Source organism: Anser cygnoides, chromosome 2 (genome assembly GCF_040182565.1).
Source record: "Anser cygnoides isolate HZ-2024a breed goose chromosome 2, Taihu_goose_T2T_genome, whole genome shotgun sequence".
Taxonomy (NCBI): domain Eukaryota; kingdom Metazoa; phylum Chordata; class Aves; order Anseriformes; family Anatidae; genus Anser; species Anser cygnoides.
This window is the reverse complement of record NC_089874.1, coordinates 111,877,843-111,894,976: the sequence shown is the minus strand read 5'-3', so window position 1 is coordinate 111,894,976 and position 17,134 is coordinate 111,877,843. Positions and strand designations below refer to the sequence as shown.

At 39.3% G+C, this 17,134-nt stretch overlaps 1 protein-coding gene across 2 annotated transcripts in view; it reads right to left on the bottom strand.

Moving 5' to 3' along the window:
- MYOM1 (myomesin 1) overlaps window positions 1-17,134 on the bottom strand; it is a 73,995-nt gene that overhangs the window by 27,971 nt on the left and 28,890 nt on the right. Inside the window, exons 11-21 of one of the 2 annotated variants that reach the window (XM_048058024.2) lie at window positions 15,189-15,330; window positions 12,747-12,946; window positions 11,214-11,270; window positions 10,732-10,856; window positions 9,054-9,237; window positions 7,840-8,014; window positions 5,962-6,083; window positions 4,686-5,012; window positions 2,910-3,106; window positions 1,580-1,706; window positions 652-836 (exon numbers count right to left, since the gene is read on the bottom strand). In XM_048058024.2, the coding sequence (XP_047913981.2) occupies window positions 652-836; window positions 1,580-1,706; window positions 2,910-3,106; window positions 4,686-5,012; window positions 5,962-6,083; window positions 7,840-8,014; window positions 9,054-9,237; window positions 10,732-10,856; window positions 11,214-11,270; window positions 12,747-12,946; window positions 15,189-15,330 (1,841 nt within the window). The remainder of the gene's footprint in view (window positions 1-651; window positions 837-1,579; window positions 1,707-2,909; window positions 3,107-4,685; window positions 5,013-5,961; window positions 6,084-7,839; window positions 8,015-9,053; window positions 9,238-10,731; window positions 10,857-11,213; window positions 11,271-12,746; window positions 12,947-15,188; window positions 15,331-17,134) is intronic. The other variant, XM_048058026.2, reaches the window with a different exon arrangement.

Sequence of the window (17,134 nt, the reverse complement as noted above, 5' to 3'; positions counted from 1 at the left end):
CACACCCATCTAGAACCAGAAAGGCACTTAACCCTATGCTTCTATGCTTTGTAGTGACTTGAGCAATCTTAATAATATTCTAACACCTGCAAATGCTCCTTTAAAACATGTATGAAAGGATCACACCCTAAGGGGAATATCTTCCAAATGTTCTGAAAAGCACAAAAGTAGTGAAGCCACTTCAGATGTATACCTGGAATTGAGATACAGGTGATCCCTTATTTAGAAGTCATTCCACAAAATGATGTGTTATAATAGTGGAAAAAGCTTGGACTTAACTTGGCATGAAATGTGTAGAGAGAGTACTTTGTGTTAGAAAGAATCACCTGCCACATTATCACAAAATCTGTGTTCGTGTCATCCATTCTTGTGTAGTGATGCCTAACTTACCCTTTGAGCAAGCAAATGTTAGGGATGTCTCTTGTGTTATAAGAATGATAAGTAGTTTTAGGAGTGTTTCCTTTTGTTTTTAGGCTTGTCATACCATATCCTCTTGCAAGTCACTGCCATGTCTGACTACCCATTCATTATACACGTGTATCCTAGTGTTTCATTAAATGGAGCCATGCTCAATGTAAGATGATATCATCTATGACTGAATACCTCAAGATTGTACCATTATACTTGTATTTGAATCTTAAACTATTTTACCTTCAAGAATTTCTTTTGAAGTGGCTTCTCATTGACACTTCTCCAATGTTCCTCCTTTGCTTCAGTTTCCTTCATATCAATATAATAACCAGCTATAGGACTACGACCAGTATAAACTGGTTCCTTCCACAATAAAACCAAAGAGTCCTTCCTGACTTCTGTGTACGTGACATCATGAGGTGGCCCTGAAAGGTAAGAGTGAAAATTGGAGTTGTAGTATCAAAAGAAAGCCCAAAGGGACTAATGCATAAGTCTTCAAAAACCAAAACCAGACACCACATTGCACACGCAGACCTGACACAACAGGTGCAGTTCCTTTGTCAGATCTGGACCAGATATGAATATGACCTATACCTAATAAAAAGACTAGCCCCAAAAACAATCCAAATTTTTGAGATTTGGTATCTTGATCAAATATCCATGAACAAACAGAAATGACAAATAATCTCTAAAGTCGGGGAAATAAGTTAATTATTAAGCTGACATGCTGCTTCAAGGACTGTTCTGAAGTCCACTGAAGTCAATGGAGATTGTTTTCACTAATTTCAGTGAGTGTTAAAAGGTTAGAGATCTGGCCTTGAAGCAATATGTTTACACACAGGCTACAGGACTTCATTCTTCTCTGCCTTGTCCCTTAGGTGTTTATGTCTACCATTTAAACCAGGAAGCATGGTGGAAGACACAGTACAGAAACGAAGCAGGAAAGATAAAGAAAATACAAGCTGCTTGTAAATTGCTCCTGGTTACATGGGGATTGTTTAATGCCTCAGTGCAAGTGCATTAAAACAAAGTGATGGAGATGTAGGCCTGGGTATGAACTTCAGAGCCCATTGGCTCCCCTGGAACTGAGGACATTGAGAATTTAGGTTATTTGTCCAAGAGCACCTCGTGGCTGGCAGTAACCTCAACATCCCACTCAGGATCCTACCAGGTACAGCAATGGTCCATTCTTCACATTTGAAGGGCTGACTGGGTAGGGAGGGTGTCCCGACCCCAGCCAGGTTTGCTGCAGCCACCTGGAACTGGTACACCATGTTTTCCTTCAGGTTTTGTATCTGCAGAACCAATAAAATGGTACTTATTAACTTTGGATTAAGGTTTTAGGAGAAAGTTACAATGACAATTATTCAGCACATGAGCATGCTTTTAAGTGCCTGAAGAGATGAAAGCTTTATTGACATCATACATAAGGGGATAACTTTCTTGCCTTTCCTTTTTCGGTGGTAGAGCAGACATGAGTGTTCTTAGCATGCTCAAACTCTAAAACCCTGTTCATATTGAAAGACATTTTGGTTGTCAGGGAGGGAGCAGGGTATTGCTCAACAGGTATACTAATATGTCTCGTGATAGAGAGCAAGTTCACTTCAGGCAAGAGTAGTCCTTGCAGCAGGGTGAAGCCCAGTCCCAGCATTACTTTACAATTGTAAAGCAGCTCAGCTAGGTTGTAGCTAGCAATGTACCTCTAAATCGGGTCAAGAACTAATCACAAAAGCCAGCTGGCACAGAGCTGGTTCCACCACCACTAAGTACTGGGGTAGGTCCACCAAGCCCAGTAGGAATGCCAGTCGTTGTGAGGGCCTGACTAACAAAAATGTAGGCTATGTCCAGAGGAATGAATTCACAGATGACTGTTGGTGCCAGAATAACAGGTAAGTTTGCAAATAATTTTGCCGAGAAGTTTAACAAAATTAATTAAATTTTCTCATCCATATGCTTCTCTATTCTTTACTGAGTTACTTGTTAAACGAGGATTAATGAAATAAGGTTAACAATGTGGACATTGCACTAAAAGTATACATAAAACTTCTGTGAACAGACAATCTTTATCACCTTGAACAAACACTAACAAGAAAGCTAGTGGCATGATAAGAGTATTTCACTGCACTATGGAATTTCTGTAGTACAAGAAGCTGCAGTTTCCATAACACATTAACTAACGAACACAAAACCACTGCTTTAATACCATCTGTTAGTTTTCTGAGGTCACCGTTACTAGTGTAATAATCTCCATTATTTGTGTACCACCTTTCAAGCAAAGACTCTTAAAAACCTTAGAGGAAATAAAACTAATAATTTAATATGATTCTTAATATACTTAAGGTATGTTTGCACGAGAAGACACAACAGAAATGTGTACCATAGATGTAAAAGCCTCTGAACAGCAATCTGCGCACTGAATCATGATTCATTTTAATCTTTGAGGTGTCTTTTGGAAACATTGTTCGCACCCCCAGCAATAGCAGAGGTGGACCTCTTACCCTGTATGCCCTCTCACTAATGGCCTTAATGTTGGCCTCCATCCATTTCCCAGGGACTCCACCAATCACTTCACGATAGTTCACGTAGTAGCCGGTAATTTCAGTTCCACCGGTGACTTTGGGTTGTTTCCATCCTAGCACCATCGAGTCACGAACACTCTCAAGTACCGTGATGTCATAAGGTGGAGATGGAGCAGCTGTTTCAATGTGAAAAACACATAAGTAGGAAGTAATATTTCAAAAGGCAGACAGGCATTTGGTTACCATATTCAGGTGGCCCCGATCGTGCATTTCCAGGGTAGGAGAATATTTGCATGGTCAGGGGGAGTTTCGCTGGAATGAGAAATGCTGAATAAAAGCTTCCATGAACCAAATGTAAAAATCCAAACTGCATAGGAATTAATTTTCAAAATCATTTGTTTTTTGAGAAGCAAGCTAATACATAGTGAAAGAATGTGTTGCAATTGCAGCTCTGATGTAAGTGATGAGGAATTGCTTTAAAACCGTGAAAAATGAGGAACTAAAACTAACATTACAAGAAAAGTTAAAAGTTGGAGATGCAATGATTTGTTTTCTTTTGCTGAAAGTGAACCTTTTTTCACACACATAATTATTGTAGCTCATTTGTTTAATAGGCTCACATTCTTCCCTTCACAGAATATAGCTTATCTATATTTTATTTTTATTATTAAATTTACACACTGTGCAGATTTTATCATTGCACCCTTCACATCATCTTACCTTAATGGAAGGAAGCATGATCACAGGCACCATAGACTGACCGGAAATGGAACATGTCTGTTACTGGAACTTACTTTAGAAAATTTATAGCATTATCCTCTTTTTTTTTTAACACTTTTTAACAATACAGAAATCATTAACTTCATCCCAACCCATTTTCTTATAATGCTTTCTCTATATCTATTGGGGTAATATTTGCCCACACTCAGTATATCATGTACCAGTTAAGAGCACTGTTTGTGACCTTCAGGTTCTAATTTTGATGGAAATCCTTCATCACATACGTTTCCCTTTGTCTTTGGTGTTTTATCATGGAGTCAGCTAGCCCCAGGTGCCTGCAGTTTGTTGGCTACAAGCTTTTTGGATCTCACTTCATAAATCTCCCATGGCATGGGAGGTGAACTAAATTAGTTCACTGGCCAGGTACCAGGACTTAAATGAAATTCAAGCTCCATATTTCTTAGGCATGATGGGTGTTTAGGTGTTGACAACATAAAATGTGATTTTGTCCATGTGTCTTCGACTTAATAGGTATCCCTCATTATGTATTACCATTAGTCAGAGATACAACACAACGTTCATTAGCACTGCATCTCAGAGGATAAGCTGTAGCTTAGGCATAAATCCACAAAGGATCTTCATGTATCTTAACACAACATAGATTTTCATGCTTACCATCATAACCAGATTTTGTTTCCTTCAAACACACATAACCCAGAGACTGGGTAAGAAGACTCCTAACAGAGAACAAATTATGGATGTGATATAGAATATTGGATACATTAATATGTACTCAGGCAAGCTATTAAATTAGTAAATGGGTGTATATGTTTCACTTTCAATAGCTCCTAAGTTTGCGAAGCGGTCTCTGATAACATTACAGGCATAATGACCTTAACAGAGAGTTGAGCACATAATTAATAGGTCTGCTGGAAGATGCATCACTGCAGAGAACGTTCACTTGCGGTGTGGATGAGGACAGGTTGCAACCATCCAAAGTGGATGTACCAGAGCTATTTATTTATTAACTCTCACCTACATCTTTCTTCTTTGTCACTTTTTCCAGTGTCAAAGGATCCCCGGGTCGAGACTTACTTGCCTGCTTAGCAGCAACTTTTTGTGGTGCAGATGTGACAGCGTCCTTAACCATTTCTCTCATGTTATTGTCTCCTGTACTGCCCAGTTTGTCAGAGCTACTGGGTAGCGGGTCTCTATTAAATTTAGCATTGCATTTTAGCAAAGCATCTGTGTCAAATATAGGCTGGGAGGACTCATGCATGCCTTCCCAGCTGGTAGTGCAGTCTGTTAGTCCGCCAGCTTTACCACTCAGTTCAGGACACACACCATGAAGCAGTCCTCCCCCTATAATTGCCAGAAAACAGCAAAGACATTTTTAATTAGAGTACATTATTTTTTCTTAATTTACTCAACAGAGTGAAGAAATGCAAACAGTAAACAATACAGCCAAAATATGACAAATCACAGTTTTTATGGACAAAAAGCTAAGCACAGACTCACAGAAATCTGAAATGCATAGAATACCTCTCAACATCCTCACAAATTATGTTCTCTTAATAATGTCTAATTTTCAGAGCAGAAGAAAAATGAAAAGTTAATGGTAATCTTCACCTGCTATAATTATTTTAGTATTAGATCTTCCAAGTCATATTTTGATCCTTTTAACATGATCTCACAAAATTGCCTGGGGCCACACCTCTCTGCTCTATGGCTGAGAGTTATGCAATTTCAATACAAATGACAGTGAGGATGTTGCCGACACACAATTTGTTCTAGTACAATGATCTCATTAATCCTTATGGATTAGTTCAGGCAGTGGCAAACAGAAATAATTCATTAACAAAGGGAGAACACACAGGGTTATAGAAGGTTTGCAAAAAGCATACTACATTTATTATTAGGTTTAGGTGTGGAAACACGTTTCTTAGGAGCTGCCTGTATATGGGATGGTGTGCATTAGAGGTGATAAATACCGCATTAGAGGATCAGAATGACATTCCTTTTTCCAGGATGACTATGAAGTGAACTTGGCAGTGATCTCCTACAGTGGTTCACAAGAAACACCTGGAGAAGGCTGAATGGTGAAGGTGAACTGTCTACAAGAGTGCAGTAACAGTGAAAGTGTGATTGTGAGGCAATAGATAAAGACTCTATAGAGAAAGCATTATTTGTGGACAGCAATGTAAACCAAAACAATTAGTTACAAATAAATGCTGAGAACATCTTTACTTTTAAGAGATATATATATATTATATATATTTACCATCGAACAGAGTAATGGAAAATAACTTACCAATGGCTGCTTGCACTTCTATAGGCTCTGAATCCTGGGAAAATTCACTGAGTCCAGCTGCATTAACAGCTCTGACTCTGAAAATGTACTTCTCGCCATTAGTGAGCCCATGGCAAATGAATCTAAAACAAACCAATGAAGGAATACTTAGAGATTATTATGAAGAAAATAAAAAAAATGAATGGGAATGGGGAAGCATTTCTTCTGTAAAATTTATTCTGCTTTCTGAAAATTGAGGATAAAACATGAACCCAGAGACTTCTGTGAAGGTCAGAGAATGCAGAATGTATCTAAGCACCTCATTCACGCAAATAGGATGTCTAAATTCATGTATCTTTAGATATATCCCTTTTTACCAACACTCTTGCCCACCTAAGACTATACGAGTTCTTCTGTTACCAAAGGGCCTACCTATCTTACCTATCTTACCTTTGATGATGTATAAAACCCATACTTCTTAATGGAAACAATGCAAAAATCTTCAGAGACAAGATCTAGTTTATATTTGCATGTGGGATACCTTCATGACATAAGCAAAAGACAGCTGTAGCACAAGTTCCCATCATTTACTTCCAATCAGAAGTGAAAAATTTTAGCATTCACAGATATTATAGGGCATTGTATAAGAGCTAAAAAAAGTATCAAAATTTTTATTGCATTTTCTTGGTTCTATAATCTAAGTCAGACAAACTTGTATTAGAATAGTTTTTTTGCTTTATTACATAATGATTGCATTAAAAAAATGTATATTTTTCTCTGGCACCCACCCTGAAAAAAAATAAATGTCCCAAGACAGAAAATGTTTAGTTTGGAAAAAAATGTGTTTTGGAAGTTTCAACATTTTACTCTAAAAATACATTTATTTTTCAATACGTATTTTAAGTGTATTTTACTTCACATTCCTCTTATTTTGCCCTACTTCATAATTTTATATTCTGCACTTACAATGCTGACATCATGCAATGATGTCCAGCAGCAATAAAAATGTGGAAAACATAAAATATATTCAAAAAATCAAAATTTTACTATGGGTAAAAAAATAAAACCTGAATCAAAACTTTCAGAACAGAATTTTCACTACCCATTCTACTAGACTTTTCTAAAGCATTTGCTTTCACTCGGATTTGTGAAGAAAACAAAACGTCAAAATGTACTGTGGCAAGCAATCTATGAGCTACAGCTAATGCTTTGAAATTGACTCAGCCAGAAAACCAACAGTTAACAGACAGCCTGTGCCTGTCTGTATCATAAATTATATTGTGTAGAATATAAATGCAGTGGTAGAAACTTAAACAGTGCAGTTGCATAGCAAGATATTGTAATTCAAAACAATATTTCTATTTCTAAGGTGAATAAAATCACATTTTATATTCTGAAATAAGCAAATAGCACAAAACTTCACCAACACTTGCATGAAACACTATATGAAAGCACATAATATTCATAGAATCATAGAATCGTTTAGGTTGGAGAAGACCTCTAAGATCTTACTATCACACGCGGCTTAAGAGTGTTCATTAATATCTTGATAATTGCAAGTGAAAGAGTAGTTAGAAAGTAATGTTAGCATGATATAATCCACATTTCTTCCTGACATGCTAGATATACAGTCCCATAAATGTTTACAGCAGTCTTCTAAACGAAGGACTTTGCTTCCAAACATTATGCAGTTTAGTTTTCCATATTTGTAAGTTCACTCATTCCTCACTGTACTGTTTTTCATCAAGCTGATAGGTTGTACAATAGCTAGAACTTGTGAGCTGTTTCTCTTGGTGGCTGGGAATCACACAAACGCAGTCAATCAATCAATCAAAACCAACAAACAAACAAACAAACAAAAACTGGTGACCACAATTTCCATGCTTTCAAATCCATTACCTCGTGCCTTTCACTGGATTGTTGTTGCATGGTTCCCAACGACCAGATCCAACCACACTTGACTCAATGTAGTACCCAACCAGCTCCTTGGCATCTGGGGGTTCTGTCCAAGTGACAACAACGGAGGTGTCTGTATTCCTAGTTGGCATAATACGGCCAGGAAGCTTGGGGATATCTGTGGGAGAGAAACAGAAATAAATTAATAACCAGCCAGTCAAATTTAGCAAATAAAAAAATAAGGGTGACATTCAGTTCTTGACTGTATTAGCGCAACTAATACTCTTTTAACCCCCCTAAAATCCACTGTGATCTCAAGCAAGTAATCTGGTACAACATGACAGGATCAGTAAGTTCAAGCTTTTGGTGATGAGGTTCCTCACATCTCCATTGTCTACAGTTCAGGGCATTTCCTTCAGATTAAATTTGGGTTATTTCTCTATGCTGAACATCTGCACCAGAGATATCATTTGGAGCTTTCTAAAAGGGAAAAAGTGTCAGGTGCCCTTTGAAGGATTCTGTACAGCTCACAGAAGTCAGAAACCAATGCCCCTATTAAATAGCAAAATGCATCTTAAGTGGTTTTTGAAGAGAGCTGTTTTACTCTTCTTCTTAATGAATTGTAATTCATGTGTGTCAAACTGTTCTGCGAGCTGAATCAGTATGAAGTAAACAGAGATGACCTGGGACTCAAATCTGCATTGCTGTTCTGAAAAAAAAAATGCTCATGTAGACAAAGCTACTACGTAGCTAGTAGACAAGCTACTAATGCTTTACTGTGGTGAACATCTGGGATTTTCTTCCAGTAGAAATAGTTTCTGCATCCATATAGGTATTAAATTCTTCACTTTTGTTTGATTTGGCAAACAAGAAAGGTTAAACTCTGCTAATATCTGGGCTTATTTTCAATAAAGACTCTAAGTAAAACAGAACGGTTTTGTCCTTTCTTAAGTTTTCATTTTCTTCCATTGTTTGAGTCTTTACAGTTCTTGGCATTATTATTTGCAGCTTAATTCTCTTGGTTTCTATCTGCCATTTGACTATATGTTAGAGGTTCAATGACCCAATCCAAAATTATCTTAACTAAAGGGAATATATCACTGACTACTCTTCATATTTGATTTAGCAGCTGGACAGCTATCTTCAAGCAAAACAATTACATCATAAACTGAAAAGATATCATGAAGGTAACTTAATACTTATGACCACACACTTACCAAGTTTGTCGTCCACCACAGTGGCTTCAGTTGCTTCTGAAGGCTCACCAATTCCAGCTGAATTGCAACAGCGAACCCGGAAGCAGTAGGATTTGCCTTCAGCCAAATCAAAAACTGCAAAGCGAGGAGACTTCACAGGGATCTCAGTGTTCACCCTTTGCCACTCCTCAGTGCCAGCAACGCACTGCAAACCCAGAAACAACTTTTGCAACAAAACTCTCTGAGCAATGAGAATCTAACCTGACAAGGCTTTCTACATGGACCATCAAATGCACGTCTGACATGGAAAACAAGGAGTCATGTTCCTGGTTTCGGCCATTCCACAGAATAAGGTGTATTTCAAAGCTTATGAATCTGCCAGATGTCCACCTACTCCAGAAATCACACCTACAAGCTTACTGTTTTTAATATATCAAAGCTAAACACTTCCCCACAGCAAGGAAGTGATCTTGCTATCAACTGTATTCAGTTCTGTATCCTACCCTATAGACTACCCTCAAAAGAAATTCTGTAGTCATTCAACATCATCCAGAGAACAAACCTCTAATATTACCATATTGCTTTTAGATGCCATTGTGCCACTCCTGAGAATGTTTTTGGGTGACTTCCAGAATTAATCAGAATTAATTAATCTGACTTCCATTTTCCAGGGGAAAAAAATAAAAAAAAGCATGTGCATTTTATTTGTGAATTGTTTTTATTTCTGCTGCTAGAAGCTCTACATACCATGGTCACTTATACTGCTAATATTAACAATTAACTTTTGCCTTACGTTAAAGAAAATTTCAAATAACAGGTCCTGTTTCTGAGGGATTTCAAATTCTCAGGAGAATATTATCTCAATACGTGACATCAATGTGCAGTACTCAGCATGCAATAGGTTATCAAAAAGCTTTCTTATATGGAAACTCAAAATTCATATATTCATCCTCTCTGAGACTGTTGCTAAGTGAAACTCATTTATTTAGACTAGATTTCATAAGAGAGATGAAAAACACATAATGGGAAGATATTTATATCTCCCATGATGACAGCTCTAGAGTGATAGGGAAAAGTACAGATAAAAAGTTTGTGGGAACCATGAGACACTAGTAAAATGGTGGTGGTGAAGATCTTTCTAGGCTATCAGCCATGTGAAAAACAGCTCAGAAAAGCAGGACATTGAAATTAAAAATGATTCTGTTCTAGAAAAAGAAAAATTGTCACCTTTGTTGAGTTGGTGAAGCAAATGGAAAGCTAATGCAGACAATAAATATGAAAAGGCAGCTGGAGAAGAAAGTGCTGATGCCCAGAAACTCTCTCACAGAATGCCTCCATCCAAAATGTTAACAGTCTGTCCCACAAGACAAGCTTCATTTATACAAATGATGTATATACAGCTCTGATTTTGCACCTTGCTTTCTCATTATAGAGTGGGTTTGCCAGCCTATCTACCCTATGGCCAGTCAATGACACAGTTCATGAAAGGCTATTACAGTGTGTGACACATTCTACATCCATTTTCATAACTATCATCTTTCTTTTCCTCCTACTTTATCTTAATCTACAGCAACAATTATGTCAATGAACTTCTGGTTCTAGCCTGAGTTTGAAAGTGGAAACGAAATTCCAGAAAAGCCGGCAAAGAAAATGTTAAAGTGGATTGCCACAACGTGACTCTGATTTTCTCTGATTTTACCTTTTCCACAAAGTACATGATACCCTCATGGCCCCGCTGTCCAGGAGGTTTCCAACTAAGCACAACATAGTTCTTTGTGGCTTCAATAACTTGGAGGTCTGTAGGTGGACCAGGAACAACACCCTCTGAAGTACAGGGAAGAAGAGTAGGAAATGGAAATGAGTATGAATTCCTTCATATTTGTATCAGAATTGGTGCTGTGATTAAAGTATAGGACAGGTATTAACATATCTTGGCACCTGATAGTTTTAGAAAACGTAGTATTTAAAGTAATCTACGTACTGGTTTTAAATGTCCTTGTTTTAATGTTAGACATGTTTATTTATTAAGTCCTGAATAACGAAACCTAAAGCTGGAGTTGTTGAAGGTTGAGTGACTCTTGAGAACAACGAACTTTGGGTGTGTGCCAAAGTCCACTGAACTCAATGGAAGTTTTCCTCATTACTCAGCCAAATTTTTGTAGGCAAAAGGGCTGTGTTTACCTGCAGGTTCTTCCTCAGTGACAATAATCTGTCCTGTCCAGGGAGCGGAAGGGTGACCTGAAACAGATGTCATAGAGAGGATGGAAATGAGAACTTTCAGGAACTTTTGAAATATTGAGCAAACTGAGTCCTTTGTGGTTCAAAACTAACATTTGCAAGATTCACATGAGCTCAGTTCTTGGTGACTGCTGTGACTGTTACTCATGTAAGGACACTCAAACCTAGTTTAAAGTAGTTCTGCAATCAATATATCAAGAAAAAATTAATCAACAGAGGCATATATTCCTTGCTGAAATTTCTCTGAAGTCACTTAAGCGACAAGCAGAGGTATTTAGCTCACTCAGTTAATTGTTTTTAGAGAATTAACTTCATTTTCCACACTCTGTTCATTTGGTTTATAAGCTCACTCATTAAAGCAAGAGGCAAGGCTCTTCTTCATCTTTTTTTAACCCACTTTCCCTCACATTTCCAGCTTTCAGAACAAGGGTCACAGTCACAGACAGAAATTGCTCAGCCTGACTCCACACACCAACTTGATATGCTTTGGGTGGCTCTCTCAGTGCCCTTGCATTATCATATTATCACAGTTATGTAGCTCAATGCTATCAGCCAGGTCAATGCATTTTCAGAGATAATTTTTGCAGTTGCTGTTCTCCACCTCCATGTGCTTCACCTTACATTGGCTGATTTGTTTTGGAAATGAGAGTAGAGATGGAGCAGATGGGGAGAAAAGTGGATCATGAGGGAGAAAAGGAGATGCAACAGGCCACCAAAATCAGACTCCCTCTCCTGAGACAGCTTCAACTCTTCCCAGTGAAAAGCAAAAGCCCTCCCAGACTTCAGGTTTCACGTGTGACCACGGTATTTCCTAGTAGTGTCAAACCTGGCCATTTTAAATAGTAAAACTTCAGAGATGAGTAGAAATACCTGGATTTCAGGCATGTGGTTTTGGGGTGTGGGTAGAGAAGGGGATTTTGAAGCAAACTCTTAGTTAAACTCCTCACCAAGGCCTTTGTGCCTAGGACGTCGCCAGGCTACAGGAGAAATATCCTCGATTTGTAAAAAAGTTCACTGTTAAGCAGAGAGCTCGGGATCAATAACCTGTTGGGCTGCCCTGATATTTTGCTGATGTTATTGCAAGACTTTGGTCATCACATGAGCACAGAATCAGCTGCTCTTGCCTGTGGCACAGAGGGAGACTATTCACAGGATCCACTCAGCTATTTTGCTGGTGGAACAAAAGCAAGTCTCTTCTGGCAATTTACTCTCCTGTGCCTTTTCCCTGCTTTCTGCAAGTCCAGAGTGCAGTACTGTAGCCAGCAAAGCCATTCAAACTGTTGGAGTGCTTTGTGCAAAGAGCACTGAGACAAATCCTTCTTGGCAAAAGTTGTCTCCAAAGAATATTTTGTTTTTGCATTGCTCCCTCTAGTGGGATTTTGAAGGCTTATGAATAAATAGTCATACTTTTTTTTTAAATTATTTTTCATACAATTTCTTAAGTCTTTCAGGCAAGCGGCAAAAAGCGTGTCTTACTTCTAAGCCTGGCTCTGTCAGCAGGATCCAGGGCCGCCACGGGCTCGGACACCCGGGATGGTAGGCTAATGCCAGCTTTGTTCACCGCTCGGACTCGGAAGATGTAGGAGCGGCCCTCAATCAGACCGGTGACAGGAAAACGGGCGAATTTCACAGGAGTCTCATTGCACTGGGTCCAGTGGGTGGTGCCAACTTCACACCTGAAACATACAAACAGCAGGAAAGAGTAGTGCTGGGAAGGGAAAAACGCTGACTCCAAGCACCCGGACCTTTAGTTTGACCATCTGTTCACGTTCATTGCCTGAAGCAAGCCAGCTTCCCCAGCACTGGTGTCTGCTGGTGACACCAAAGCAGCTGCAGGAGGGGTCAGGGCTGAAGTGCCACCTGGTTATGCACCAAATCCCCTGCAGCTGTGCTCCGTCTTTCCCGAACTGGAGAGGGGACACGGACAGAGCTCACTCCACCGAACAACCCTTCAAAGTATGCTCTGGGAGGCTTGGGGAGTGTCAGCTTCAGCATACTTGAAGGGACATGAGATACGTGTAGCCTTGGCAGTTGCCAGGAGCAGAGCTCATCCTGCATGCACGGTGCCCTACTGTACAGCCAGAAAAATAGCAGGCTTTATAGTGCGTGGAAGCCTCTGTTCAGATTTCATCTGTGACCAACCCAGTGCACAGAGAGCTGTGAATATGACTGAAGTCAGAAACCCAGCTTCAAATTTGAAGAATTTGAAGCCCTGCTTCGGATGCTGCTGTGGTTGCAAATGTTGCAATGACAAGACCCAGCAGGGTGGTGCTCATCCCACTGCTAAGCCTCACACCTGGCAAGACACTTTTTTTTTGGCAGAAAGAAGAGAACCAGGGAGAGCAGCGACCCCTGCTCAGGCAGCCAGCAGGAGCCATCACACCAGGACCCACTGTAGGTAGCTTCCCAGCATCCAGCCACATAGTCAGCAGGAAAAGGAACCAGCAGCTCAGGAGAGGCTTTTTATTGCTGCTGAGATACCTGCTGAGGTGAGTGTGGTGAATGAGGTGAATCTAGGCAAACCTAGATTTCTCAATACCTGCAAACTTCTGTTTTCTGGCAAGTGTTACCATCTTGCTCAGGGTGGTTTTGTGGTCCAGGTTTCTGCTCAGCGTGAAGGATGCCCTAGTTTTAGCTTTAGCACAGACTGTTCCTGCTGCTTTAGGTGGCTTGCTCATGCTGCAAGGGTTAGCCTGGCTGAATATCTGGTTGGCTAAATACCTTCCCTGCAATCAAATACTACTAAAGACATGCAAATATATGCTCCTTAATGGATTTCTCCTCTGCAAGACTCTGTGAGGAAGCTGAGTGCTTTCAACACCGTTTTCGCTGTAACTGATCCACAGGCAGAATTTGCAATTTGCCAAAGGGCAGTGGGGAGCACTAACAGCCCTGAGATTAGTATCCAACCGCATCTTCTGGAATCTTATTCTAGAAAGATACCGATTTCATTAGGTGGACCTGGATGTGTGCTGCAGCTCAAACAACCCAAAGGAAGCTGTGTTTGGTACTGTAAAAATAAAGAGACTGCCTTGCCCCACAGGGCCCACAAAAGGACACACTGCTGTGTCTGCGGGGCTGAAGGGCATGACAAGGCAACACTGCGAGATGGAAAGTAAACTTGGCCATGTGGGGGAATATGCATCACAGGCCACGCTTGTATCCACGTGTTAACATGACAGAAAATGGGCATTTGCTGCTAGGCAGTTTATACCAAAGCATGGCAGTTGATTTATGGTGATGTGCTGGAGAACAGTAACATAGCTTTGAATTGAACAGGAACTCCATGTCACTAATGATGTATTCTATTACTGAAATTCAAACAAATTTACCAGCTCTGAAAACTTCACTGTAAGTCTCAAAATAGTGACTGAATTTCTTAAACCCCAAGCTTCTGGAATCCTGTCACTGTGTGACGTATTCAGTTTTCATATTTTTAGAAATTATTTCCAATTCTTATTGTTGAATTGAAAAACATGTAAATGCAATTTGCTTGTGAACAAGAGAGCTTGAAAAACAACAGCACATAAAGAAATCCAACTCCCTTTGTAATAATATTTTGCTTTCTGGAACACGGAAACTATTTGGAAACAGGAGGGAGAGCTCTGATCTTGAAGGAGCTGACCCTGTGAGGTACAAACGCTATAAAATCCCGAGGCCTTTCGAGCCTCACAAGAATCAGTGAGGGCTCAGCAGTGTCTTGCAGAATCATTTCTGTGTATTTAAAGAAACCAGGGCATAATTATGTCCATGAAAGTTAGATCAGGCCCAGCTAATCTAAGACAAAAAGTCATTTTTTTTCTGGCCAGCATGAAGAATGAAAATAACAATGACCACTTTATCTCAGTCATTTAAACGTGCTTTTAGGTTTTTGAGTTAGAATGCACAGTGGTTTTCCACACTGATGTGCTTGCTGACCTGTCAATGAAGTATCCAAGGATGGGGTTTCCTCCATCAACAGCCGGCTGCTTCCAGGAAACAATGACATAATCTTTGTTGGCATCTAAGCACTGCACATCCAGCGGTGCGCCGGGGGCTCCTGGGATTTCAGCATCAGCATCTGCAAGGATGGAGACACACATTTCCTAATGTGAACCACCATTCTTTCACATCTAATCTTTGAGGACCAAACTGTGTTCCTTCTCAGCCAAAAAGTTATACTACTGGCTTCAAAAATCATTTGCTTTTATATTGGTGGTGTCTTTCCAGGTTTTGGTTTTCGCAACATTTACAAATACTTAGCATGTTACAGCATAATGTAAATATAACAGATCTAGGCATTTTAAATAAATATTAGTATCATGAATTCTGATGAAGTAGCTGCCAGAGACACAGCTGAAGTGAAAGCTTGGCAGACTCTCTATTTACCTCTTATTTTACTTAGATAAGGCTGACATTTTGCCTTGCAGCCAGGCAATAGCTCAATCAAAAGGATTCAGTTGCTGGATACACAACACTGCAGTCTAAAAAGAAACACATTTCACTTTTGTGATTTCTGCCACATACCTCTACCACTGACTGGGGAAATATTTCTACAGCTCCAACTCCTCTACCAGATCTCGTCTGACCCCACAGTAAGAGCTGTGTGGCAAAACCTCTTCTATTCAAATCCTTTGTTGTTTTTTTTTTTCTTTGTTTCTATTTTGTTTTGTTTTCTTACAAGGTCATCCTCTGAAATGATCAACTTTGTTAAACTACTGTGCTGGACATGCAGCCACAGAACAAAGACCTCTGCTGAAGAAAATACCAGTCTGAACACTGTTCTGTTTTTAAAATGAATTAAATACCTTCTCTTCACAAATAGTCCTTCGTTGTTTGGTTTTGGTTAGATATGAGCTGAAAAGGTATCAAAACATTTTGAAGTTTAATTATATCACACGTTTTGGAATATAACCTTTATAAGGATGAGCATATTGTTCCTTTCAAGTGTTTATCACAAATATGAAATTATTGGTGTCAAAGGGCCTTGAATAACATCAGATTCTGGGCAAATTTTATCTAAAGCTTTAAAAAGCAATGCACGGTGCTGGGCACTGGAGAATTACACTGTTTACAAAGTCAGAGTTCAAATTGTGAGATGGAGTGATTTTCTTGTAAGGAAAAATAACCCTTGCAAGAAGATTATATAGAAGACTTTCAGAGAAGAGAGATTGTTTCTCTGCAGAACAGCATCAGCTTATACAATTACATATAGCATTTTTCAGGCCCTGTTGTGAGCTACTACTAAAGAAGACCTGACTTAAGACAAGAAAGTTGTACATACCTGAAAAAAAACCAATGTTTTGCTAACAAATATTATTCTTGCATTCCATCTGAAACCCAGACTTTTTAAAATATTTGGTGCTTCAGGGCATTACAAGATTTTGTATTACAATGTACATCATTTCCCATTTTTATGCTTTTGTCTTTCAGAAAAAAAAATGCCTTACAAGAGTATTTAATATGCTTCATTAAATAAAATGGTATTCTTCAGAAAAAAAAAAAATTCACTTTACACTGTATCTTCCCTCTTAGACATGGTAGCATCACATGGAAGCTTTGAAGCTGTGCCAAAGTTACCGAGTGCAGGCTCTAACTACAGCTAACTAGATACAGTTTTTGAAACTATAATGTACAGGGTAAGCAATCCATTTAACACAGCAAAATAATAACAACACTAAGGGTAAAGACAAGATATCTTCAATGACCTGCCTATGAGAGGTTTCACTGCCCGTATCTCCTGCTTGACAGAACATGAGACACCACAGTTTCTTTCCAAGACAGACTGGGAAATAGCCGGGACAATCAGCATTGCTCATCAGCCTCAGTGGGGCTAGGATTTCATCCTTGACGGCTCGCTGACAAACGCTGACCTGTAGCCATGG